Raw genomic sequence first — 27,965 nt, forward strand, 5'->3', positions numbered from 1 at the left:
CAGCATTGTGGAATGAAGAAGTGCGGACCTGAATAACGTTCCACAAAATAGGTATCCTTCAGTGGTGAGAAGGAAAAGATGTTTAAATGCAGCAGTACTATCAAATCAAACATTTTCACCTGCATCAGAAACATCTAATTCATATGCAATGGATAGCTGAATAACATGATGCAAGAAAATGTATTCAGCTTCCTTGTACCATGTTTAATCAGTAAAATGCTGTTGCTTGACTTCTATTTATACAGAGGTTCAGATCAGGTTACATTTTTACAGCTTTAATTATATAATCATTGGAAGAATCCTGTGGAGAAAAGTCTAAAGGCTCCAAAGACTTGGCCGATAAGCAAACCATTTTGCTAGGCTCAAAGTTGCAGAAATGTGCAATGCTCCATTTAATGAGGTTAATTTTAAAATCCTATCGTCATTTGTTAAACCCTTGAATCATAGGTTCCTTCTGCTCATTGTAAGCCGCTTTGGAGTACAAAATAGAGGCAGGCAGTAGCTGTTGGGGTGATGAGGGCTGGGGATACTAAAGCATTAGTATCTGCTCATGCCAAAAAGTCCATTGCAAAAATGCCCAGATGAAATAAACCCAATCAGGACAGAAGAATGTTGTTATCACCTCAAAGGTTTATGCAACAAATTAAAACTTTTGCAAAGAACCTTGCAAAGAACACAGCAGTCTGCCTGGTGTAAGGAGTCTCGACGTGAACCCTGTAAAACAAGGCTTTCATATCCAACAAGCCACTTGCAGCAAAAGTACGAAATGGAATTGATGAGAGTTTTGTGTAATGTTAAGCTTACATTCCAAATGGTGACTAACCCTTTGTGGAATAAATCCACCTGTATTTGCTTAAGCTTCAGTTAATGTTGTCTATTCTTAAGCAGTTTGTTGCTTCTAAACCATATAAAATCAATTGACCTTCGCCCTTGCAATTAGTACTGAATCCTTTGCAACTACCTTGAACTCTCCACAGTCCATTACACATTGGCCAAAACACATGATGTATTGTGTAATATCACCGACTGACACGATGGTAGTAGGTTTTAGTGTGTGGTTTTATGAGGCCAACCACTCAAGCAGCAGAAAGGCCGTGAACATGTACTGCAGTGTGTTGGTTGGAGCTGCTATGGTAACCACTTGTTGGGTATTGGATTCGTGCTTGGATCATTTAAAATCCTTAACTAATGACTTCAGAAAAATGTGTACACAAGTTTTCACCCCATGCTGAAACTGTCTGCACCCAGCACTGAATTATAATAATCTTCAGATCTGAGCAGACTTTTCTGCGTCGCTGGACTTAAAGGGTTGGACAAATTCTTCAGCACATTAGAGAGAAACCAAACCCTTCAAGACCCAGTCTTAGCATTTTTAAGGTTCTTAGTTATTCTTTTCTGATGACAAATTCAGTTGAGCCAGTATTCACTGTATTATGTTGCTGTTTTCCCACATATTGACAATGTTTATTCCGTAAATAAGCTTTTTAGGATGACATTTTAAGCTGTAAACTTACACATCCCCTCCAAGCCTCTGCCGAAAACTGATTCAGTTCAAACTAAGGTGATTGGCAAAAGAACCAAAGGTAGCATGAAGAAAATGTTTTTACGCGAGTGGTTAGGATCTGGAATGTACTATCTGAGAGTGTGGTGGAAGCAGATTCAATCGTGGCTTTCAAGAGGGAATTGGATAAGCAGCTGAAGGAAAAAAAATTGCAGGGCAACAGGGAAAGGGCAGGAGTGGGACTAACTAAATTAATCTTACAGAGAGCTGGCACAGACTTGATGGCCTCCTTCTAATTAGAATCACAGAATGATACAGTGCAAAAGGAGGCTATATGGTCCATGGTGCCTGTGTTTGCTTTTTGGTACAGCCATGCAATTAATCCCACTCCCCTGCTCTTACCCCATAGCCTTGTAAATGTTTTCCATTCAAGCATTTGTAATTGCCAATAGTAATAGTTGCTAATATTCAAGCTGAACCCGCAATTACAATCTCTAACTGATTCATAGTCCATTATTAGCAACCTTCATGCTTTGTAAATCTAATAAAGATACATTAATAAAATATTCATCTATCCATGGATGTATCAAATTCATTTACATTTGTATATATTTCCACAAACCTGTCCTTCCAAGGCAACTTAATACGCTAGCGTTATAGATAATAGAATGTTTAGCACAGACATTCGGCCCAACTGGTCTGTGCCAGTGTTTATGTTTCATACGAGTCTCCTCCCTCTTCATCCAACCCTACCAGCAGATCCTTCCATTCCTTTCTCCCTCACATATTTATCTAGCTTCCCCTTAAATGTATCTATGCTATTTGCCTCAACTACTCCTTGTGGTAGCAAGTTCCATATTCTCATCACTGAATAAAAAAGTTTCTCCAGAATTACCTATTGGACTTAATAGTGACTATATTTACCAACCCTAGTTTTGTCTTCTCCAGTGGAAACATCTTCTCTACATCTACCCTATCATACCTTTTCATGATCTTAAAGGCCTCTATCAGATCACCCCTCAGCCTTAGTTAAAAAGTCAAAAATACATGAGCCTCTATGTTCTGTTGGGGGTGGGGGAATTGAGGAAGTGTGAGGAAGGTTGTAGCACTGGATGCTAGTGGTTTGTATAGTAAGGTACCTCGATGTTCACCTGTAATTTCTTTGAAATAGGTTTTCTTTAAAAGTTACTTTGCTGAATTCTTCCATTCTCAGGTAGAACCCAGGCTCCCATCTGTTAACGTGCACACAACCAAGTAACCTCAGTCCAAAACAGTGTTTGCAGAGTCTTATTTTTGCCATATTACAGTGGTATAGCCTTCAGGTTGCTCTCCACTAGAGCATTCCGAAGTGTAAAAGTCATGGCAGAAAACAGTGGAAGATCAAAGGGCTCTGCCTTCGATAATTCTGAAAAGCATTTGCACAGTAAAAGCTGGTTGATCAGAGGACTGGAAAAAGAGATAGGTTTATGTTCCTCCACAGGAAAGAAACTGGGCCCCTAACAGTGCTCAAGTGCAAGTTTGAACAGGTGAAGCAGGACTGGGGTCACAAGAGCTATATTGTTGCAGCAGTGTAAAATAGCAATTACATTATTCTCTGCGTTATGAAGGACTAATAATAAGTTCTGCGGTCAGCTCCTGGTTTCTCTCTTCTGCTGTAGCTCTTGCTTGGACTTGTATGCTTGAAATTTCTTCAAATCTGCAGAAAACAGAACCTGGAACAGAAGAGTACAAATGATTCATTATTGAGAGGCGGAGAGAGAAAACACAGAAGTGGCAGGAAGCTGTCAATATTGATTCTCTAAGCCATACTTAGTTTGCTGCCAGGAAGCTGTCTAATTCTATAATTGCTATCCTTTAGACTAGCCCCAATGTATCAACCAAACATACATGCGAGTTATCACAAATTACACAACTGATTCACCCCAGACATAGATTCTCTTATTAAACATTTTCGTAGCTCTCCCAGTATCCAATATTATATCTGAACCCATCAATTACACTATAATCTATAACTATCTCTTGCATCATCTTTTCCCAGTGTTCTATTTGAACCGATCACATTAGTGCATAGATTGCACAGAAATTCCAACATGGAAACAGGTCATTCAGCTCATCTAATTCAAGTTGCCCTTTATCTTCAACTTGAGCAAATAGTTCACATTTAACCATTCTTTCCCCAAATCCCTTTATCCCCTTTTCCTTCATCCATCTATCCAATCTAACTTGAATGTTGACAGCTTCTGTCTCAACTATTTAACACTGGAAGTGAAATTGTGTGTGTAAAGGTTCTCTTGCTCTCTTTTCTAAACACCCTATATTTAATCTTGAACCTATGGCCTCCATTCTAAATCTTTTATTAATTATGATTGATTGTAATACCCATCAATTGAAAGGTTATAAGTGCCCCCCTTCTTAAAGGGGCACCAGTAATAAAATGTAACAAACAAAAATTTAAAGAAAACTTAAATCAAATTAAAATTTGGTTTCAGGTGTTGATGAAGCACTCCAGTTACCCCGGTGGCCAACAGTTGTGCAAGGCCTCAAGTGCACTGGTGGACACTGGACGCTCCCACTCCCGGGAACAGAACTAACCGCAGAATAGAGGCACGCAGTTGGGCCGAAAGACTCCCTCAACCGCCCATTGCCTGGACTTGTTAATGGGGCCCCTTGTTCTCTCAACTACTAGAAACAGTCTGCTCTTATCTATCCTAGCCCATCCTTCCATAATTTTAAACATTTCTATCATATCATCTATAATCTGCATTGTTCTCTCAAAAAAAACCTGTCTTTGAAGTATTTCTTTGCATTGAATTTCCTCATACAGCCAGTATCCTAATGAATTTACGCTGTACCCTCACTGAAGCCTCAATACCCTTACTTAATGTGCAGCCCAATACTACACACACTATAACTGAGGTCTTATTAAGGTTTTATATAGATAAGCTCATCAATACCTCTTTGCATTATATTCTATATCTTTTGTTTTAAAACCTAGAATTCTTGTATTCTCCCTCAGTTTTTCTGATTGTGATTCTTATCGTTGTCTGTAAATTGTGTATTTTTTATTACTCACCGAATGTGCCCAGCCAGCAAAGGGGCCCCATAGGCTACGAAAAAAATCTCCTGAAATAAAAATACAGAAGGTAGTTAAGGTTTCCAGATATTACTATCAAGCTACTCCATGTTGTCAGTACAGTGAATAAAGATCAATTACATGATGATCTCATGATGGGCTCTGTGCAATAACACCCTGTGTATGCTTTTATAATTTCAACCAAATATAAATAGATAACAGCATTGTACCAGAGATCACTGTATATAAAAGCACTGAACTAAAGCCTGCAGTACATAAAACAGGCCATATTAGAGAACAGAAAGTGTGTTAGAGATGGCAATACCACATCTAGGAGAAACTTTGTTGTATGGAGCAGATTCTGTACCCTGTTTTTAGAAGACATTGTCCAGCAGAAAGGATTATTAATGAACACCATAGGTAAGTAATCCACTTCACAAACTATTCAGTAAGGTGTTTGGGCACCAAGATGTAGTATTAAAAGTAGAAACAAGGTGCACAGAGGGCTGAGAGAGAGGGTTAGTTAGAAATAATACAGAATGAGGTGTGAGCATAGAAAATACAAAGAGGTTTAAGTTAGGTTTAGTTTAGTTTAGAGATACAGCACTGAAACAGGCCCTTCGGCCCACCGAGTCTGTGCCGGCCATCAACCACCCATTTATACTAATCCTACACCAATCCCACATTCCTACCACATCCCCACCTGTCCCTATATTTCCCTAGTACCTACCTATTCTAGGGGCAATTTGTAATGGCCAATTTACCTACCAACCTGCAAGTCTTTGCATATGAATGTAAATGTGCAAAATTTGGTTAATAAGGTTGGGGAGCTGCAGGTACAAATAGCCACATGGAAATATGATGTAATGGTGATAAGGGACACCTGGCCTGAAAAAGGGGAGGATTAGATGCTGAAGATTCTGCGGTACCAGGTATTCAAGAAAGATAGGGAAGGGAAAAAAAACGACTGGGGTGGGGGTGGGGGGGGCGGGGGTAGCAGTTCTGATTAAGGAAAACATTACAGTGCTACAAACAGAGAATGTCCTTGAGGGTTCAAAGACAGAATCTATGACCGGAATTTTTCACTTACCGGTGGCCCCGGGGCCGATCCGCCCGAAGCAGATCAGGCCCCCGAACCCGTTCCGCGTCACCTGGCTGCCGGCATCACGTGCTGATCAGCTAATCAGCGGGCCTGCGGCGTAACTCCGAAAAGAAATGGCGCGCACGGGCGGTAACTTCAGCATCATTGGGGGCAGGACCACATACGCAGAAGGCTGATTGTAAGCCCTACATAAAGGATTACCGATTTGAAACAGAGCACTGAGTTTCCCATTTGATGTAAAGGAAGATACAACTGTCTTAAGGTCTGGAGATTCCAAAGGCTCCATTCATTGAAACCAAGAAAGACTGGGAGACAAAAATATTGCTGTTACAGGTGATGGAGGGCAGAAGCAATCGCGTTGCCCCCTGATTTTCTGACGATTCACTGCAGGTCCTCCTCCAGGCCGTTGAGGAGAGGAGAGACATTCTGTTCAGCTCAGATGGGGGAAGGAGACCCTCCAAAGTGACTAAAAGGATCTGGCTGGAGGTTGCAGAGGAGGTCAGCAGCCGAGGCGTTGTGAGGAGTGCATGGATGCAGTGCCGCAAGCGCCTCAATGACCTGCTTCGCTCTGCCCAGGTAAGGGGCATTCCTCATTCAGCTAATCGGTTATGTGCCAAGGGAGGTGTTTTGTGCACCCATGATGCAATGTGGAAGCCCTGTATGATCAATGCCGGGTTGCTGCCTTGAAATGGGACACATGATGGGCAAGTCTGAGATGAACGCTGAAGCTGTGGTGTTAAAGTTGTGCCCAACATTGTCACAGCAGTGAAATGCAACACCAACCCTTTGGGTGACAGCGTCATATGCCATTGACTATGTATAAAATAAGTATCTTTGTTTATTCAGGAAAAGAGGGCACACAATGCCTGTGAGAGGTCATGTACTGGTGGCGGCGCAGCCACCCAGGCATTCCTCACCAGGATGGGGGAGGATGCCTTAATTATAGCAGGGGAGGAAGGAGGACGCGCCTTGGCAGATGCAGAGGCCAGTGTACCTGCCCATGAGAGTGAGTGTTCCAGAATGTGGTGTAACACTTTATTATGGGGGTGGGGGCGGTGAGGCTGCGCTACTGTGCCAATGATTTGGTGAATGTCAAATGCACTGAATGTTGCCCTCAATTGTAACATCACTCAGATGTAACCATGGTGGAGGCACAAACTAGTGCATAACTCTGGATTGATGATGAAACTGATCACAATGCTTTTCCCAACAGGTGAAACCCAGCATGTGCCAGGAAGCGTTACCGTTGCCCGACCATCCACCTCTGAGGTGGAGGAGGGCACCTCAGAGGGTGCACCGTCACATCATTGTGACGCACCAACTACCACAGCAGATACTGACACTTTGGTTGGGATGACTGTGTATGGGGAATCAATGTCACATACTGGTGTGAGCACAGCGCAGATGCCAGGCCAGACACCACAGGCAGAATCGGCCGATGTATCACACACTTGGAGGAGAGTGGGATGCCATGCCAGTGCAGAGCCGCAAGCTGATGATGTGCCTCTGAGATCATCCTTTCGTCGGGCGATGTTGCAGGTGCAGAATGCGGTCCACGGAAATCTGGCGGAGTTGCCCGAGACGTTGCGCGCTATGACTCACACTCTGGAGACATCCATCCAGAGTATGAGTTCAGCAAACTCACAGGCATTTGAACATCTGGCTTCCTCCGTTGATAGACTGGCGGCTGCAGTGGAGGGACCAGTTCTTCATGCAATTCGGGACCTCAGAGCGACTGTGGCCTCCCTGGACCAGAGCATTAGAGAGCATAACCTGATGTGACTGTGCCAGGTTGAGGACACTCAGTGCTCTGATGCCACCATTGAGGACCACCAGAGCCTCACGAGGGCACAGGGGCAGCAGATCGCATATGGCAGCTCCTCTCACGGCACTTCTGATGCATCCTGCAGCTCCTTGCTCCCTCCGCCAGGGACATGTGAACCGCTAAATCCCGGGGTGATAGAGGGTGCTCATGATATTTGTCATGAGAACCCCGAGATGCTAGGGCCTTCACGGCCATGAGCATGCAGAGGACGTCCGCCCAAGTCATCAAAAGCAGGGGAGGCAACAAGATCAGCCACCTGCCTCTGGTAAGTCTGGTGGCGAGGGATCATGCACACGAATGAGCACGTGTAAACGGATTAAGAAAACACTTTAATTTCACTACTGGTGCACTGGGTGACTTGAAGTACATTTATTTGATTTGTAAAACAATAGTGTTTGATTAAATTGGAGATTTTATCATTGGACATGTCATTCCTGAAGTCAGATATTACATAGTTAGTCAACTCAAGTTGTCTCAAATGTGAGGCCACACACTTGGTTCGCGTCCCTCATGATGTGATGGATTGGTTATTCGCTTTGTCGCACCCTCTAAAGGTTAGAGATTTTGCATTGTCAGATCTTCGCAATGATTAATGTCATAAATCAGATTGAAATGTGTGAAGAATTATATCATTTCAACTGAATCGCGTTCCTATTAGAGATTCCCTTGTTTCTCTAGCAGTTAGAGCCAAGCTACATTCAGCTTCCTCTCCATGATCATCATTAGACTGATGCCCATCTTCCTCATCAGAAACATTGTCATCATCTGATGACACATCACGCTGACATTGATCATCCTCTAGGGCATCTCCATGTTCAACTGCCAGGTTATGCAAGGCACAGCAGACGACAATGATTCTGGCAACCCTCGACGGTGCATACTGCAGTGATCCACCGGAGCGGTCAAGACACCTAAATCTCATCTTCAGGCCTATAGTTTGCTTGATTGTCATTCTGGTGGCCGTATGGCTCCCGTTGTATCGTTCCTCCGCCTCACCCCTTGGGTTCCTCACTGGTGTCATGAGCCATGTCGTCAGAGGATAACCCCTGTTGCCAAGTATCCATCCCTCCATTCTGTGTGGAGGACTGAAAATTGCAGGCACCTGTGAGTTGTGGAGAATGAAAGAATCATGACAACTACCAGGGTAACGTGCACACACCTACATGATTCGCTTCCGATGATCACAGATGAGCTGAACATTCATTGAATGGAATCCCTTGCGGTTCATGAATGCCCCCGGCTGTCCAGCTGGTGCTCTAAGGGCCACATGAGTACAGTCTATCATGCCCTGTACCATTGGGAAGCCGGATATAATGCTGAAGCCTCTTGATCTCTCAGCCTGACTGGCGTTGTCCGTCTTGAACGTGATGAAATGTTCAGCACGTTGAAATAATGCATCAGTCACAATTTTATGCAATGGTGCGCTGCTGATTGTGAGACACCGCACAAGTCTGCAGCTGAAGCTTGGAAGGAGCCAGATGCGTAGAAGAGCTACTGTGACCTTTAGAGCGGCTGGCATTGGATGGCCACTGAGACAGTTTGATGCAACATCCACTGCCGGCATCTCACAAAGAGATGTGACAGTCTCCCGTGACAGCCGCAGTCTTCTTCTGCACTGGCGTTCTGACAGCTGCAGGTAGTTCAGACGCGTTCGGTCTGCCCTTACTACTGGGTAGGTACGTCTCCTGACATTTGGTTGCTCCCGGGCAACTCTGCGAAATACTCTCCCTCCAACAGCACGAGGATGCACTGTACTTCCGTCACTTATTGAATCACTGTCCTCCTCATCTGATGATCCACCTCCAGAGTGAACAATTCCCATTGTTGAACAGCAGGACAAATGCTTTGACCACAGGTAATAGCTTCCAGCTTTTGTGACTGGCTCACTTCAGGTACTTCCTTCAGGCAATAACTAATATTACATGGGTCCATATCAGCAGTGCATAACATTCAGATTAAACCTTCTGCACAACCTACAAGTTAAAACCCTTGTTAGGACACACAAATAACATCAGCATTAATAAAGTTCAGTAAATTCATTTTTACTTCCAACTCCCTCATGAATCAATGCCTGCCGCCCTTTTGAACCTGCCAGGTTCCCGACACGCTCCACGACTCGATTAACGGCCATAAAATCAGATACGTAGCGTAAAATCTCTGTCAATTGGATTCTGAATTACTTCTCAATTGATGTTAGTCAGGCGATGAGCGTAAACTCGATCGCGCCCGACTTCCCACTCTGGTTAAATTGGGTCAGCGCGTAATGACGCCGGGGACCCGGCCCGACGTTTTCGTGCGCCATTTTTCCCTCCGCACGACCCCGACGGGACCCAATTCTTAACGGTAAAATTCCGGCCTATTTGTTTGGAGTTGAAATACAAGGATTTCTAACACTACTTGGTGTATTTTATAGGTGACCAAATAGTGGGAAGAAGATAGAGGAGCAGATTTGCAAAGAAATTACAGAGAGGTCCAACAACAATATAGTGGTAATGGGCAAATATTGAATGGGGTAGTGATTGTGCTAAGGGCAGAGAAGGGGAGGAATTTCTGAAATGTGTTCAGGAGAATTTTCTTGATTAGTATGTTGCCTGCCCAATGAGGAAGGAGGCATTGGCGGATCTAGTTCTGGAGAATGAAGTGGGTCAAGTGGAGAATGCCACAGTTGGAAAGCATCTTGGGAATAGTGATCATAGCATCATCATAAGGTTTAGATTAGTTATATACAAGGACAAGGAGCAATCTAGAGTAAAAATACTTAACTGGAGGAGCGATAATTTCAGCGAATTGAGGAGGGATTTGACCCAGATAAATTGGAGTCAAAAACCAACAGGCAGAAATGTAATGGAGTAATGGATGACCTTTGAAGAGATGGTTTGGGTACAGTCTAAGTACATTCCCACAAGAGGGAAAGGGAAGGCAACCAAAGCTAGAGCTCCCTGGATGACAAAAAAGTTAAACAATAGGATGAAGCAAAAAAAAAGGGGGTGTAATGACAGATGTCAGCTTGATAGTATAAGGGAGAATCAGACTGGTATAAAAAGTACAGAGAACAAGTGAAAAAGGAAAGAAGAGGGGAAAAAAGACAGTACGAGAATAGATTGGCAGCGAACATAAAAGGGAATTCAAAGATCTTGTACAGGCATATTAACAGTAAAAGGGTTGTCAGAGGAGTGGTGAGACCAATTAGGGATAAAAACAGAGAACTAGTGGTGAAGGCACAAGGCATAGTTAACGTACTAAATGAGAACTTTGCCAAAGCTATGGAAAACGAGCAGGTTGCTGAATAAGATAAAAATGTTTAAAAGTGATACTAGGAAGGCTGGCAGTAGTTAAAGCAGATAAGCCACCTGGACAGGATGGGATACATCCTAAGTTATTGAGGGAAGAAGGGTGAAAAGTGTAGAGGTGCTGGTCACAATTTTACAATCCTCCTTAGTTAGAGGAGTGATGCCACATGACTGGAGGATTGCAAATGTTATACCCTTACTCAAAAAAGAGAGAAAGATAAACCTGGCAATTACAGGCCAGTCAGTTTAATATTGGTGGTGGAAAAGTTTTTAGAAACAGTAATCTGGGAGAAAATTATAGAATCATAGAAAGTTTACAGCACAGAAAGAGGCCACTTGGCCCATTGTGTCTGCGCCAGCGGAAAAAAAAAAGAGCCACCCAGCCTAATCCCACTTTCCAGCATTTGGTCCGTAGCCCTGCAGGTTACGGCACTTCAGGTGCATACCCAGGCACCTTTTAAATGAGATGAGGTTTTCTGCCTCTACCATCCTTTCAAGCAGTGAGTTCTAGACTCCCACCACCGTCTGGGTAAAAAAGATTTCCTCATCTCCCCTCTAATCCTTCCATCAATCACTTTAAATCTTAGACAAGCAGAGACTAATAAAGGAGAGCCGGCATGATTTTGTTAAGGGCAAATCCATTGATTTGAGTTTTCAGCTAAGGTGACTGAGAGGGTGGATGATGACAGTGCAGTTGATGCTGTGTATATGGACTTTCAAAAGGCATTTGATAAAGTACCACATATTGCGCCTGTTAGCAAAATTGATGCCCATCAGATAAATGGGGCAAGAAAGGCATGGATACAAAATTGGCTAAGGGATAGAAAGCAGAGACTTGAATAACGTTTTTGGCCTGGAGGGAGGTATACAGTGGAGTTCCCCAAGGACCTCTGCTGTTTGTGATATACGTTAATGATTTGGATTTGGGTGCACAGTGCACAATTTCAAAATCTGCAGATGGCACGGATCTTCCAAGTATAGTAAACAGTGAGAAAGATAGTAATAGACTTAAAGAGGATACAGACAGGCGGGCAGAATGGGCAGACACATGGCAGATGAAATTCAATACAGAAAAGTATGATGAGATACATTTTGGTTGGAAGAATGAGGAGAGACAATACATGCTAAATGGCACAATTTTAAAAGAAGTTCAAGAACAGAGAGACCAGGGGTGTTTGTGGACAAATCTTTGAAGGTGATGGAAAGGTTAACAAAGCAGTTAATACAGCATATGGGATGCTGGGCTTTATGATTACAGCCATTAGGAAAGCCAGTAAGTTATGCTAAACCTATATAAAACACTAGTTCAGCCCTAGCTGGAATACTGTGGCCAATTCTGGGCACCACACTTCAGGAAGGACATGAAGGCTTTGAAGACGGTACAGCAGAGATTTATTCAAATGATTCCAGGGATGAGGGACTTCTGTTAACGTGGATAGACTGGAGAAGATGGATTTGTTCTTCTTAGAGTAGCAAAGGCTCAGAAGAGATTTTATAATGGTGTTTAAAATCATGAATGGTTTAGATTAAATAAAGACAAACTATTTCCAGTGGCTGAAGGGTCAATAATTAGATTTAAGGTGATTGGCAAAAAAGTAAGAGAGGACTTGAAGAAAAGCTTTATTACGCAATGAGTGGTTATGATTTGGAATCTACTGCCTGATATGGTGGTGATTACAGATTTAATAGTAGCTTGGATAAATACTTGAAGAAAAAATTGCAGGAACATGGGGAAAGAGCAGGGTAGTGGGACTAACTGGATTGCTCTTTGAAAAAGCCAGCACAGATATGATGGGCTGAATGGCCACCTTCTGTACAGTACTGTTCTGGGATTCAATGATTCTATAACTAGTTATCTAATCAGTGGTTTCTACAATGCAGTTTATTGATCCCATTAACAACCTGGGTTGATTTTTTCTTACCGATTTCTTTATAAACCTTGTCAGTGAGAGTCTTTTGTCCTGCGCCCAAGTGGGAGAGATAATCACGCTTAGTGATCTGCCAGACGTGTGTGTCCACGGGAATAACTTCCGGCTTATCCAGAGACATCAAGCAAACACAGTCAGCCACCTGGAGCCAGAGTTCAGAGAATTAGTAAATACAGGACAAGAATATGCTTCGAAATTTGTCTGACGAGGATAGATTATATAAATTTGGTTTGCAATCCCTTGAATTTAAAACACTGAGGGGTGATATATTCAAGGTGTTTAAAAAGGATTCGACACAAAGAAACTATTTCCTCTGGTGGAGGAATCCAGAACAAGGGCACATAATCTTAAAATTAGAGCTAGGTCATTTAGGAGTGAAATCCGGAAGCATCTTTTTTCCACACAAAAGGTATTGGAAATCTGAAATTACTCCGCAAAAAAGCTGTGGATTCTGAGTCAATTGAAACTTTCAAGATTGAGATCGTTAGATTTTTGTTTGGTCAGGGGAACAAGGGATAGGAGAAAAAGCAAAAGGTAAATACAGTTAAGATACAGATCAGCCACGATCTAGTACAATAGTGGAGCAGGCTTGATGGGCTACGGTATGAATACATAAATTTCAGGCAGTCGGAGCTGCTCATATACACACCAGCACACAGAGATTATACACAAGAGGACCGGATGTAAACAAAATGTAAAAGCCACTGAATCTGCCTCTAAAGCTGTTGGCACAAATTTCAAACTTTGACTAGAGTGTGTCTTCAGCCTAGTACTACTGATCAATGTCAGAGGGCAGCTTTTATCTCAAATCGGAGTTCAATTCCATAGCACCATTACATCTCACTTTGATAAGCACATAAATCAAAAAGAAAAAAAGGCACACAAAAAAAATGGTAATTACTGCTCTATTCTGGCCTTTCCTCCATTCAGTTAAAGCTGTGCCAATTTTAGAGCGATCAGAAAATTTAAAAAGGGATGAAAATGAAACAAATTTCATTCAGTTTAGGAGAACAGCAGCAAAGGTGTTTAAAATCCGATCCATTCACAGATTATCTAGCCCACCTTTGCCCCCACGCCAGGTAATGTACACAGTGCACGCTTTGCTTCCTCATATGGTGCCTCGCAAAGTGAATTCAGCCAGTCTGAACCATGTGTCTCCAGTATTATCTTTGCACTCTGATTGATGAATTTTGCTCTGTATCCAAATCCCAGCACCCGTAACTGTTTTTCCACATCATTTCCTAGATGGAAAATCACAAGAAATTATCATCCTTTACCCCAATCCTGTACTCACAATTGCCTCTCCACATCATCCTCCATCCTGAGCCTGCCTCTCCGCATCTTCCTCCATCCTGAGCCTGCCTCTCCGCATCTTCCTCCATCCTGAGCCTGCCTCTCCGCATCTTCCTCCATCCTGAGCCTGCCTCTTCACATCATCCTCCATCCTGAGCCTGCCTCTTCACATCATCCTCCATCCTGAGCCTGCCTCTTCACATCATCCTCCATCCTGAGCCTGCCTCTCCACATCATCCTCCATCCTGAGCCTGCCTCTCCACATCATCCTCCATCCTGAGCCTGCCTCTCCACATCATCCTCCATCCTGAGCCTGCCTCTCCACATCATCCTCCATCCTGAGCCTGCCTCTCCACATCATCCTCCATCCTGAGCCTGCCTCTCCACATCATCCTCCATCCTGAGCCTGCCTCTCCACATCATCCTCCATCCTGAGCCTGCTTCTCCACATCATCCTCCATCCTGACCCTGCCTCTCCACATCATTCTCCATCCTGAGCCTGCCTCTCCACATCATTCTCCATCCTGAGCCTGCCTCTCCACATCGTCCTCCATCCTGAGCCTGCCTCTCCGCATCGTCCTCCACCCTGAGCCTGCCTCTCCGCATCGTCCTCCATCCTGAGCCTGCCTCTCCGCATCTTCCTCCATCCTGAGCCTGCCTCTCCGCATCTTCCTCCATCCTGAGCCTGCCTCTCCGCATCTTCCTCCATCCTGAGCCTGCCTCTCCGCATCTTCCTCCATCCTGAGCCTGCCTCTCCGCATCTTCCTCCATCCTGAGCCTGCCTCTCCGCATCTTCCTCCATCCTGAGCCTGCCTCTCCACATCATCCTCCATCCTGAGCCTGCCTCTCCACATCATCCTCCGTCACCCTGCTGCTACTCATCAAAATCAACATACTCTTTGATTCTTCATCTCTTGACCAGCTTTGAGATACGCTCCATACAATTCCTTGCCCATTATTAATTTCTACTGACATCTGTTCCATTTTGTGCATGGTACATTGTTATTTAAGTTAATGATTTTACACTGTATACACAGACAGGTCAACATCCCTCTGTATACAAACTCACCTGTTACAGTTCATTAAAGTGGGCTCATTTATGATGCTCGAATTTCTTATGCTGGAGTCCAGCTGGTATGAATGCAATGTGCTTCGATCAGTCTTTTTGTGTCTCCTTGTTACTAGTCTGACTTATTAAAGGACTAAGAAAGAAGTTGCATTTATATAGCACCTTTTGCTTTCTCTGGATGTCTCAAAGCACTTCACAGCCAATGAAGTACTTTTGAAGTGTAGGCACTGTTGTAATGTAGTAAAACATTATAACTGATTTGTGCATTCGACCATTGACATGCTGTTCTCCCTTCGTCAGATACAGGAGAAATGCCGTGAACAACAGATGCCCCTCTACATTGCTTTCATTGATCTCACCAAAGCCTTTGACCTCGTCAGCAGACGTGGTCTCTTCAGACTACTAGAAAAGATTGGATGTCCACCAAAGCTACTAAGTATCATCACCTCATTCCATGACAATATGAAAGGCACAATTCAACATGGTGGCTCCTCATCAGAGCCCTTTCCTATCCTGAGTGGTGTGAAACAGGGCTGTGTTCTCGCACCCACACTTTTTGGGATTTTCTTCTCCCTGCTGCTTTCACATGCGTTCAAATCCTCTGAAGAAGGAATTTTCCTCCACACAAGATCAGGGGGCATGTTGTTCAACCTTGCCCGTCTAAGAGCGAAGTCCAAAGTACGGAAAGTCCTCATCAGAGAACTCCTCTTTGCTGACGATGCTGCTTTAACATCTCACACTGAAGAGTGCCTGCAAAGTCTCATCGACAGGTTTGCGGCTGCCTGCAATGAATTTGGCCTAACCATCAGCCTCAAGAAAACGAACATCATGGGGCAGGACGTCAGAAATGCTCCATCCATCAATATTGGCGACCACGCTCTGGAAGTGGTTCAAGAGTTCACCTACCTAGGCTCAACTATCACCAGTAACCTGTCTCTAGATGCAGAAATCAACAAGCGCATGGGTAAGGCTTCCACTGCTATGTCCAGACTGGCCAAGAGAGTGTGGGAAAATGGCGCACTGACACGGAACACAAAAGTCCGAGTGTATCAGGCCTGTGTCCTCAGTACCTTGCTCTATGGCAGCGAGGCCTGGACAACGTATGCCAGCCAAGAGCGACGTCTCAATTCATTCCATCTTCGCTGCCTCCGGAGAATACTTGGCATCAGGTGGCAGGACTATATCTCCAACACAGAAGTCCTTGAAGCGGCCAACACCCCCAGCTTATACACACTACTGAGTCAGCGGCGCTTGAGATGGCTTGGCCATGTGAGCCGCATGGAAGATGGCAGGATCCCCAAAGACACATTGTACAGCGAGCTCGCCACTGGTATCAGACCCACCGGCCGTCCATGTCTCCGCTATAAAGACGTCTGCAAACGCGACATGAAATCGTGTGACATTGATCACAAGTCGTGGGAGTCAGTTGCCAGCATTCGCCAGAGCTGGCGGGCAGCCATAAAGACAGGGCTAAATTGTGGCGAGTCGAAGAGACTTAGTAGTTGGCAGGAAAAAAGACAGAGGCGCAAAGGGAGAGCCAACTGTGCAACAGCCCCGACAAACAAATTTCTCTGCAGCACCTGTGGAAGAGCCTGTCACTCCAGAATTGGCCTTTATAGCCACTCCAGGCGCTGCTTCACAAACCACTGACCACCTCCAGGTGCGTATCCATTGTCTCTCGAGATAAGGAGGCCCAAAAGAAAAAAGAAAGAAGGAAAAAGAAAGAAAGAAGAAGAGGATGTCTCAAAGCACTTCACAGCCAATGAAGTACTTTTGAAGTGTAGGCACTGTTGTAATGTAGTAAAACATTATAACTGATTTGTGCATAGCAAGGTCCCACAAATAGCACTGAGGCAAATGTCCTGATTATCTCTTTTAGTTGGTGTTGGTTGAGGAATAACTTGGAGGTGAAGGCACTACTCCTGAGTCCAGACTGAAATTGATTACTTATACACTCTTCTATTTAAAACAGAATTATTACATTCTGTGTAGCTAAATTATGAATATCCCTAGCTGCTAATGGAAAACCAAAGGGCTAGTAATGCACAACCAAAATCACACAAATAAAAACTACACCAATCCAAGATCTACATGTAAACCGATGAAACTCAGTCAATAACGTCACAACAGCAGACCACTAAAGAGTTCAATGAAACTCTAACTAATGGGCATCACCAAAAAACAGTTTCAACATAGTAAGATTTCTCTTTTTTTGTGCATGTTTGTAGAGAATGCAGCAAAGACAAAAGTTTAAGACCCAAGAACTTCCCAGCTTTTTCTGTGGAAAGGGAGTGAGACTTGATGCATTGTTACTGGTGCTGCTTGCAGCGTCTCCTGGAAGTACTATTTGCAGCCATATTAGATAGATGGTGGACCTGCTCTTTGTAAAAAGAGTATTTAAAGAGTTTTCCTGTGTGATATCGCCATCTAGTGCTAAAAGAGAAGGGAAATCATCTGCAGAGGAAAAAACAATTGACTCCTTTACCTCTTCACTGCTACAAACCAAGATTTGTGCCAATTGTGTTTCAGCTGGCAATTATCTAGTTTCCATGACTTGTTTGCTTTCTCTTTTGTCCCCTACCTCCTCAAGGTGATGATACTTTGCTGGGGTGCAAATCCATGGTTACCGGTTACCAGTTACCCCGCCCCCAGTAACCCACAATTGTATATTAATAGAGTTGCCAACACTAGTTGGACATATTCTGAACATGATGCAATGGTTTTAAGAACTGAGCTGCTCAAAACTCATTTACTATGGAGTAAGCAGTTTGCCCACAGATTTTCTCCAGTGCAAAATGAGGGCCAGGTAGCTTGCTGTGGTCATATGATGGCTGCCATCATTCACACGGTTACCTGGCGGTGTTTACACGGTTACCTGATTGCAGTCATACAGTTACCTGGCAACAGTCACACAGATAAATAGTGGAGCTGATCACATAGTCTGTGACTTCCTACAGTAACCGATAATAATTACTCCTGATCTAAAACTCATCTACTCCTTGGTCGATCACACCCGCTTTGGCAGCTTAAGGAAGTGCCATTTGTTGCACTCACTCCCGTTCTACTGAAGAAGTTTGGGAGATTAATCTTTAATTCTGAAGACTCCCAGTCAACCCAGAAGGGTTGATAACTCCAGTTATCAATCATGTGTGAGCGTAGACAGTAAGCCTGGCAGGCGGTTTGATGTTGGACGGTATCACAACCAAGCCTGTCCTCACACATCATCCACACCAGCACATGTCCACCAGGGAGTCACTGGATAGCAAATCGGGAGTGGGAAACAGAGTCAGTTTTCCTTCCCCTTGCTACAGCAAACTGGAGCACCTGTACTGCCACCCATACCAAGATCAGTGAATTCAGCACTGGGAGAAAAGTTAGGATGTTGCTGGGTCAGCTAATCATTCGACAAACTTGCTAAGCCACTGGGAATATTCTTTTATAAATTTCATTCAATCGCAACATTTCACATTTGGTAAATAATCGGGGAAAAAAATCAGAAACATTTTTCAAACAATTCTCAGTAACTTGCAACACTCAGAGATGGCACTGCAACAACCAGAAACTAGAAGCATTCTGAACACATCTGTATGGCCAGACCCGAAATGGCCAGTGAATGGATTAAATTGCAGTGGGTAGGTGGGGGACAGAGGTGAACAGTATAGTTTTGTGTGTTTTATTGTTGTGCTTCTTGCTAGTGGAAGAGGGCTAGGTTGAAAGAAGCAGTTCAGTAGAATGTAGGCAAGAACATAGAAATATAAAGTACAGGACTGGACAGATGATTAGTCTATCCAGTGAAACCTTCTTCTATATCTCATCCCTCAAATGCTTTCATTACCATATATCATCCAGTTTCTCTTAACGTTTCTAGTATTATTTGTCTCCATTTCCTCCCCAGGCAGTCTGTTCTAAACAACAAGCATTCTCTGCGTAACACTGTTAAATCTGAACTGATCACCTTCCCTCTTCTAAGTTTCCTTCCCTTTTCCACATCCCCTTGTTGTACAGTTTCTGATTACATAAAACATGTCAGGTTCACTTTATAATCCATTGAAATCTTCAATAATGCAACAAGGTCTCTCCTGAGCCTCCCCAGGCTCAAGGGGGCTGAGTGGCCTACTCCTATTCTTATGTTCCTCCACTATAAACATTCCTGCTGTTCCTAACCCAGGCACCTGATACAAGTTTATCAATTTAGTTGCACATCATACACCCAGATTTCTTTGTGGTTTTAAATGCTGGAAAATCCAATGATCCATGTGTCAGCCATGGCTCAGTCCTCTTCCCTCTGAGTCAGAAGATTGTGGGTTCAAGACCCATTCCAGAGTCTTGAGCACAAAAGTCCAGGCTGACACTCCAGCACAGTACTGAAGGAGAGCTGGACTGTTGGAGGTGCCACCTTTTGGGCGAGATGTTAAACCGAGGCCCTGTCTGCTCTCTTAGGTGGATGAAAAAGCTCCCATTGCACTATTTTGAAGAAAAGCAGGGGAGATCTCCCCAGCATCCTGGCAAAAAATTATCACTCAACTGACAAGATGACAGGTCATTGACCTGAAAAGTTAACTCTCTTTCTCTCTCCACAGATGCTGCCAGACCTGCTGAGCATTTCCAGAACTTTCTGTTTATATTTTAGTCATTCTTTATGTCTAAGCCTGGACGACGAGTGTCACAACAAAGCCCCCAATACTAATTCAGGGTTGAATGCGCCTTCATGTATCTGCACTCACCAAGGGAGTCAGTGGATTGTGAGAACGACTGAGCTCCCAGGCTAATTTTTCTCCAAATGTCACACCCACTTCCCTAGCCAGCAGCCTGACCAACCTCTTCCTGCTTTGACACCAACCTGCCAGTGCCTGCAGTGTTGGGAATGAGTAGTAGGTGTAGGAGTCCAACTTGCACAGCCTCTCTCCAAAGTTCTGGCACAGGCGCTCAATCATTCCAGTGATGCGCGAGATGTGGTTGTTGGAGGTGCAGATGAAAGAGAAGAGACACTCAATGGGATCTTGACGCAGGATGCGCACACCTAAAACAACACAGGTTACAAATTAAATCATTACTCATTGTACAGCTGAATAAATAAACTGTCCCACAATAACCAAGCACTTTCTCTTTCACACACTGTGCAACCTGCACTTGAAGGAATTGTTTTATCTCATCACACCCAGGGAATTTTGGAATTTAAAGCTTCTTCTTGAACTAATTGAGTTCATAAAATGTTCTGGATAGTGCATCCCTCAATCCACTGGCTCCCACCTCCTGCCATGCAGTCTGCAGATGAAGTGATAATGAAAGACATTTCTTTATTCATTCTCGGGCCACTTCAGGAGGCAGTTAAGAGTTAGCCATGTTGATGCATGACTGGAGTCACACATAGGCCATACCAGATATGAAGGGCAGTTGTCCTTCCTTTATATTAGTGAACTGTTGGCTTTTAATCACAAATCTACATCTTCATGGTCATTTTTACTGATACAAGCTTTTATTACCTTTTGCTTTAAAACTGAATTCAAATTTTCAAACTACCATGATGGGACTTGAACTCATATGCTGTGTATAACTACTCCAGTAACATAATCACTACATTACTGTACCCATATAACCACAACATTACCATGCTCATATAAGCACTACACTATCCTATTTATAGAACGACTACACATACTGTACCTGGATATGTCTGAGAGCCTACTGTGTCTGTCACATATATCCAGGGAAACGAATGTTACATTTTTGGTTTTACCTGAGATCATCTACTCAGGTTCAGTCATCGATCACTACCTGAAACAGACCTCATGTTTCCTCTGATCCAGCTTCAATAGCCAAATATCAAGTTAAATAATAGCAAGACTCAGGGATCAAACAAGGAACTCTTACTAAGCTGAACGGGGGTAGACCATTCAGCCCCTCGAGTATATTCTGTCATTCATTCAATTAGATCATGGTTAATCTGTTTCTTAACTCCATTTACCTGCTTTGTTTCAATATCCCTTAATACCCTTACCTAAGAAAAATCAATCAATCACAGTTTTAAAGTTTTCAATTGACCCCAAGCCTCAACAGCTTTTTGGGCGAAGAGTTTCAGATCTCCATTACCATTTGTGTGAAGTGCTTCCTGACATCACCCCTGAATAATTTAACTCTAATTTTAAGGTTATGCCCCTTGTTCTGGACTTCCCCGCCAAAGGATGTAGTTTCTATCTACCTTATCAAATCCTTTAGTTATTAAAAACCTCAATTAGATCACCACTTAGTCCCCAAACTTGAGGGAATACAAGACTGGTCTATGCAACTTGTCCTCATAACTTTGAGCTTACTAGAATGCATCATGAGCCACCACATGATTCTTCTCATTCCCAGTAGAAAAGTCAAGTCGACATTCAAATTATACAGGATATCAACCAACAGACCATGCATTTAACATGGAAAAGGTAAGTGATAATATTCAATGTGAAACAGCCATCTTCTTACATGGCTCGGTGTCAAATTTCGTTTGCTAACACTTCTGTGAAGTGAATTAGGATTTTTACTACATTAAAGGATTAGAGAAGAGATGAGGAAAATGTTTTTTAACCAGAAGGTGGTGGGATCTGGAACTCGTTGCCTGTAAGGATGGTAGAGGCAGAAAACCTCAACTCATTTAAAAGGTGTCTGGATGTGTACCTGAAGTACTGTAACCTGCAGGGCTACGGACCAAATGCTTGAAAGTGGGATTAGGCTGGTTGGCTCTTTATTTCTCGGCTGGCATAGACACGATGGGCCAAGTGGCCTCTTTCTGTGCCATAAACATTCAATGATTCCAAAAGGTGCTATATAAATGCAAGTTGTTGTTATTATTTACAAATACTGCTGTCCTCCAAGATGCATGTGCCAAAAAAAAAACATTTCCCTGAATTCTCTTTCTACAGATCTAGACACCCAGAAAAAAATTGCTAAATTCTTGAACACTGCCAAAGAGTCAAACTAGTCCAAGCTCTCAAACAAAATACTATAGATGCTGGGAATCTGAAATAAAAACAGAAAACGCTGGAAAAACACATCAGCACAGGCATCGTCTGTTGGTAGACCTCGGAGTATTTCCGGCATGTTCTGCTTTTAACCCAGACTCTTCGCAGGCTGTCTTTTAAAGGAAACACACCCAGAGAAGTATCATTCCAAATCCGTTGAAGGTGTACTCAATCAAAAGCCCATTCATAAAAAACTGCATCGCCCATAATTAAATTAGATGGGTAGCCGATTATAATGGTACAGGATGTCTGTTCCCCTAGTTAAAACATGTGGTAGTTGGAACTCAAGGCTTCAACCCCCCAGCCATCCTAGATTCTATAAAACGGGTACAATACCAGTTTCCCTTCCCTGCGGAGTCTCGAACTAGGAGTCACAATCTCAGAATAAGGGCCATTTAGGACTGAGATAAGGATAGATTTCTCACTCAAAGGGCTGTGAACCTTTGGAATTGTATATCCCAGACAGCTGTGGCTGCTCAGTAATTGTGTTATTCAAGTCAGAGATTGACTGATTTTTGGATACTAAGGGAATTAAGGGAAATGGGGATAGTGCAGGAAGGTGTAGCTGAGTAGAAGATCAGCCATGATCTTACTAAATAGCAGAACAGGCTTGAGGGGCCGAATAGCCTACTCCTGCTCCTATTTCTTATGTTCAAAGCTTCTGGTGTTAGCATATTAGAACCACCTTTTGTTTCAAGGGGAACCAAGACTCAGATACATAATAAATAGTACGTTTCTGTACCTTCCAGAGACAGCTCATAGAAACCACAAGTAACCTTGTTGCCAGTAATAAGGAATTCAAATCAATAATCTCATACGTTCATTGAGATTTCAAGCATCTATAGTATTTTGTGTAAGTGCCTGGGCTAGTCTAACTCTGACAGTGTTCCATTATACAAGTGTACTCACTTTAAGTGCATTACTATGCCACAATTTATTTTAAACGTGACACATTTTTAAGCATTAGAATCATTATATTAAAGCCACTAAATGCCCAAACTAGATGTACTAGCACTCCTTCTATACAGTGTCTGTAGTGTTGGGTGCAAAATATTAACCTTCAATCGGACCTTCAAGCAGACACAAGTGCCACCCATTCAATAATGTATAAATATCGAGCTCCTTCAGGGACCCACCCACCAGGGAAATCCTGTGCTACTTGCTCAAAGTGTTTGTCAGCTTGACTCCAATGTGAGTACAGCTCCAAGAGGCTCACATGCAACTGAAAATAGTCGGTTAAAATCCTGCATTCTTCTTCATCCACAGCACTGCCTTCCAGCTTCAACAGTCCAGGTGTGGTATTGTTTATTTGCTGCATGAGCTCCATTGGTTCCACTTTCACTTCAGAAAACACCTTCTGTGTTTTTGGGAAGTTTCCATCTTCACTTTTAAGTTTAACTTTTATTCCATTTTCCTTTTTCACTTTAACACCGACAGTATTTGTGGAAGGTCCTTTTCTCTTCTTGTGACTTGTTGGTAACTGGATGACACTTTCTGTCTCTTTGGAATATGTCCGGTACCAGATCTTATCCTCGGTCTGTGTCAGGGTCCACACGCGATTGGCAAAGACTCCTGTCCAGTGCCCAGGACTCATCTCTTGCCATCTGCAACATAAGACTTTCATTCAGATTGGTGCTGATTAAATACAGGCCCTGTCCTTTAGTTCCAACTACATGCGCTGCCTCGTCAAGCATGATTATTAGCCTTGCCCTTCAGCTCCCATTATCCTCTCCCTTAATTACAAGCCCCGTCATCTAGCCCTCAACTTAACCTTCAGCCTCAGCTCTCAAACCCAAACAACACTGCTAATGTTCAAAATATCAGCAGCCACCCTTACATCACACAGTCATCCTCCTTACTCCCAACCCAGTCCCAAATCAAAACAAGAAATGCTGGAAATACTCAGCAGGTCTGGCAGCATCTGTGGAGAGAGAAGCAGAGTTAACGTTTCGGGTCAGTGACCCTTCTTTGGAACCCGGGTTCCGAAGAAGGGTCACTGACCCAAAACTTTAACTCTGCTTCTCTCTCCACAGATGCTGCCAGACCTGCTGAATATTTCCAGCATTTCTTGTTTTGATTTCAGATTTCCAGCTTCTACAGTATTTTGCTTCTACCCAAATCAAAACAGTCGGGGATGCATTCTCCCTTTCTCCATCGGTAGTCGCAAGGAGAGGGCCTCCGCTCTCTGCTGTGACTCCAACTTAGGCATAAAAAAGGTACAGTTTTGGTGTCATTATGGAGTGAGAGGGGGCCAATTCTAGGTCCTGTCCCTCCACTAGAGGGCTAAACCACTGCCCCTGGACCTATTGTCATCTTTATCCTGGCAGTCCCTGGGGATGGTGGAGACATCCACACACTGTACAGATGGAAATGGGCAGGGTACTCAGGCCGCTATCCCTCACCTCCCCACCCAGCATTTTTTTTATTTGTTCCTGGGATGTAGGCGTCGCTGGCTAGGACAGCATTTATTGCTCATCCTAATTGCCCTCGAGAAGGTGGCCTTCTTGAACCGCTGCAGTCCATGTGGTGTAGGTATACCAACAGTGCTGTTAGGAAGGGAGTTCCAGGATCTTGACCCAGTGACAACGAAGGAACAGTGATATAGTTCCAAGTCAGGATGGTGTGTGGCTTGGAGGGGAACTTGCAGGTGTTCCCATGCATCTGCTGCCCTTGTCCTTATAGCTGGTAGAGGTCGTGGGTTTGGAAGGTGCTGTCTAAGGAGCCTGGGTACGATGCTGCAGTGCATCTTGTAGATGGTACACATTGCTGCCACTGTGCGTCGGTGGTGGTGGGAGTGAATGGGATGTGGATGGGGTGCCAATCAAGCGGGCTGCTTTTTCCTAGATGATGTTAAGCTTCTCGAGTGTTGTTGGAGCTGCACCCATCCAGGCAAGTGGAGAGTGTTCCATCAGACTCCTCACTTGTGCCTTGTAGATGGTGGACAGGCTTTGGGCAGTCAGGAGGTGAGTTACTTGCCGCAGAATTCCGAGCCTCTGACCTGCTCTTATAGCCAAGGTATTTATATGGCTACTCCAGTTCAGTTTCTGGTCAATGGTAATCCCCAGGATGTTGACAGTGTAGCATTCAGTGATCGTAATGCCGTTGAATGTCAAGGGGAGATGGTTAGATTCTCTCTAGTTTGAGATAGTCATTGCCTGGCACTTGTGTGGCACGAATGTTACAATTTACATGTGGCAACTGGGAAAGAGGATGCCAGCCTTCCCAATGGTGGAGGGGCAGGGTAGCAAACTGAGTCCAAGGCAGGAATGCGGCAGGAGGCTCCCCTTTCCTCCCCTTATCCTACCCAACTTTAGGTGGGAGAGCAGAGGAAAATTCAGCTCTAGGGCACAATGCCAGTAACTGTGCAGGAAAGTTAAATAATGGTATTACAATTGTAAACGCTACACTGTTACAGTCTGTATATTCTTATGAGATTGGGACCATGGCACACTGTTGGAGCAGTATTAAAAGGATATAATTGAAATAAGATTAGAAAAACGAGAAATGGTCAGTAGGTCAGGCAACATCTGTGGACAGAGAGAAACGGAATTAATTTTTTAGGTCAATGACCTTTCAGAGGAACACTAAAATAAAAGCAAAATACTGCGGATGCTGGAAATCTAAAATAAAAACAAGAAATGCTGGAACCACTCAGCAGGTCTGGCAGCATCTTTGGAAAGAGAAGCAGAGTTGACGTTTCGGGTCAGTGACCCTTCTTCGGAACTAAAGAAGGGTTCCGAAGAAGGGTCACTGACCTAAAACGTTAACTCTGCTTCTCTTTCCACAGATGCTGCCAGACCTGCTGAGTGGTTCCAGTATTTCTTTTTATTTCAGAGGAACCATGTTATAACTAGCTTAGGAGTGCTCAATAGAGCAGAGAGCTCTTTACTCTGAACCTAATCCCATCTATATCTGACCCTTGTTTTCTTGCTTTTCAAAGTTACTCTGAATTATGATAGGTGTGCTGTTCAAATGTACCTGCATATACACTGGAACTATTTCTACAATGGTAAAGCACACTCATCCCATTCCAACAAACATCACATCTCACAAGTATAAACTCACCGGAATGACTGACCACAAAAAAGCACGATGTCTAGCCTCAGCTCGGAGCGAGTGCAGGGGATTGAGCGCCACAATGCTGGGCATGCAGACAGCACAGCATGTCTCTGCATGGCTTTATCAACGAGTTAACCAGAAATTATCCCAATGACCCTGTAAAACTAATACAGTGAAGAGATGTTACTACTATAAACATGAAAGCTTACTCCAGACCAGGTAAACTGTGTGCAGAAAAACAAAAAGTTAATGTTTCAGACCAATGACTTTTCATCAGAACTGGCTAATAGGTTTTAAGCAAGTACAGAGGCAGGGATAGGGGTGGGGAGTGAGGGAAGGACAAAAGGGGAGGACTGTGATAGGGTGCAAGGCAAAGGGCTTAAATGAACAGCAGAATCATTACCAACACGTATGGTCCAAAAAAATTGTTCAACTCAATGTTGAGTCTGGAACGTGCTTTCCTCAAGCTTCCGTTGAGCTTCATTGGGACAGTGTAGGAGCCCAAGGGCAGAGTGGGTGTGGTGTAGGTGGCCTGAGAAGGTGGTGATGGGTCATCCTCTAGAACCACTGCAACAGCTAATACAACCGAGTCAGCTATTTCAGAGAGGATGTTATGGGATGTTAAGTCACTTATCAAGACAGTAGTTTTCGTTCTTAAAGGACATTAAGGACCCTGTTGCGTTTTTCTTACTGATACCTGCTTTTTATTTCAGTTTTCTTTTCAATGTAAACCAACTTCTACTCCTAGGTGCTTACTGAGCGCAGTCTGATGTCAATCATGGCTCAAAGCCAACGACTCAAACCCCACCCCCTGCCAACCACGACTCAAACCCCAACCACGGCTCAAACCCCAACCCCCGCCAACCACGGCTCAAACCCCGCACCCCCGCCAACCACCGCCCCCCGCCAACCACGGCTCAAACCCCAACCCTGCCAAACACGGCTCAAACCCCAACCCTGCCAACCACGACTCAAACCCCACCCCTGCCAAACACGGCTCAAACCCCAACCCTACCAACCACGACTCAAACCCCACCCCCTGCCAACCACGTCTCAAACCCCACCTCTGCCAAACACGGTTCAAACCCCAACCCTACCAACCACGACTCAAACCCCACCCCCTGCCAACCACGTCTCAAACCCCACCCCTGCCAAACACGGCTCAAACCCCAACCCTACCAACCACGTCTCAAACCCCACCCCCTTCCAACCACGACTCAAACCCCACCCCCTGCCAACCACGACTCAAACCCCACCCCCTGCCAACCACGACTCAAACCCCGCACCCTGCCAATCACGACTCAAACCCCGCACCCTGCCAACCACGGCTCAGACGCCGCCCCCTGCCAACCACGGCTCAGACGCCGCCCCCTGCCAACCACGGCTCAAACCCCAAACACTGCCAACCACGGCTGAAACCCCGACCCCGCCAACCACGGCTGAAACCCCGCCCCCTACCAACCACGGCTGAAACCCCGCCCCCTACCAACCACGGCTCAGACCCCACCCCCTGCCAACCTCGGCTGAAACCCCGCCCCCTGCCAACCTCGGCTGAAACCCCGCCCCCTGCCAACCTCGGCTGAAACCCCGCCCCCTGCCAACCTCGGCTGAAACCCCGCCTCCTACCAACCACGGCTCAAAACCTCCTAATCACTTCGATTTCAAGCTTCCATCTCCGCCTTTATTTGGTTCATGTCACTCTTTCCCGACACCCATGTGTTCCCTCCGCCGGTACCGGTTTATTCACAACAATCTCCCGCTCTCGTATCTGGGTCTCACCGCCTTGAGCCACATCCCGCGGTGGCCGAGTGAACTTTTTTGCGG

The 27,965-nt window shown here is 44.4% G+C and overlaps 1 protein-coding gene across 7 annotated transcripts; it reads right to left on the minus strand.

Annotated features, from left to right (window-relative positions):
* Nucleotides 1-183: 183 nt before the first annotated feature.
* ogg1 (8-oxoguanine DNA glycosylase) lies at nucleotides 184-27,965 on the minus strand. Of its 7 annotated transcripts, none has more exons than XM_068051975.1 (9): nucleotides 27,921-27,937; nucleotides 26,545-26,735; nucleotides 26,148-26,305; nucleotides 23,223-23,686; nucleotides 19,922-20,101; nucleotides 13,782-13,960; nucleotides 12,714-12,861; nucleotides 4,575-4,624; nucleotides 184-3,213 (listed from the first exon to the last, which is right to left on the minus strand). In XM_068051975.1, the coding sequence occupies exons 3-9, from the start codon at nucleotides 26,255-26,257 to the stop codon at nucleotides 3,130-3,132; spliced, it is 1,215 nt and encodes a 404-aa protein (XP_067908076.1). In that variant the 5' UTR covers nucleotides 26,258-26,305; nucleotides 26,545-26,735; nucleotides 27,921-27,937; the 3' UTR covers nucleotides 184-3,129. The 7 variants fall into 7 exon arrangements, with proteins under 7 accessions (XP_067908076.1, XP_067908075.1, XP_067908077.1 ...); XM_068051974.1 differs by lacking the exon at nucleotides 27,921-27,937 and adding an exon at nucleotides 27,796-27,912; XM_068051976.1 differs by lacking the exon at nucleotides 27,921-27,937 and adding an exon at nucleotides 27,772-27,912 and having other exon boundaries at nucleotides 26,545-26,717.

This window comes from Heterodontus francisci, chromosome 19, assembly GCF_036365525.1.
Source record: "Heterodontus francisci isolate sHetFra1 chromosome 19, sHetFra1.hap1, whole genome shotgun sequence".
Lineage (NCBI taxonomy): Eukaryota > Metazoa > Chordata > Chondrichthyes > Heterodontiformes > Heterodontidae > Heterodontus > Heterodontus francisci.

What these genes read in the sequence shown, in the direction of transcription:
- ogg1 (XM_068051977.1), bottom strand. Translation starts at nt 26,257, where the DNA reads ATGCAGAGACATGCTGTGCTGTCTGCATGCCCAGCATTGTGGCGCTCA. An exon ending in AACACTGCAGGCACTGGCAG is followed by an intron (nt 13,961 to 19,921) that starts GTTGGTGTCAAA and finishes TTTTCCATCTAG; the next exon opens with GAAATGATGTGGAAAAACAG. An exon ending in TACCTGGCGTGGGGGCAAAG is followed by an intron (nt 12,862 to 13,781) that starts GTGGGCTAGATA and finishes CTCTGGCTCCAG; the next exon opens with GTGGCTGACTGTGTTTGCTT.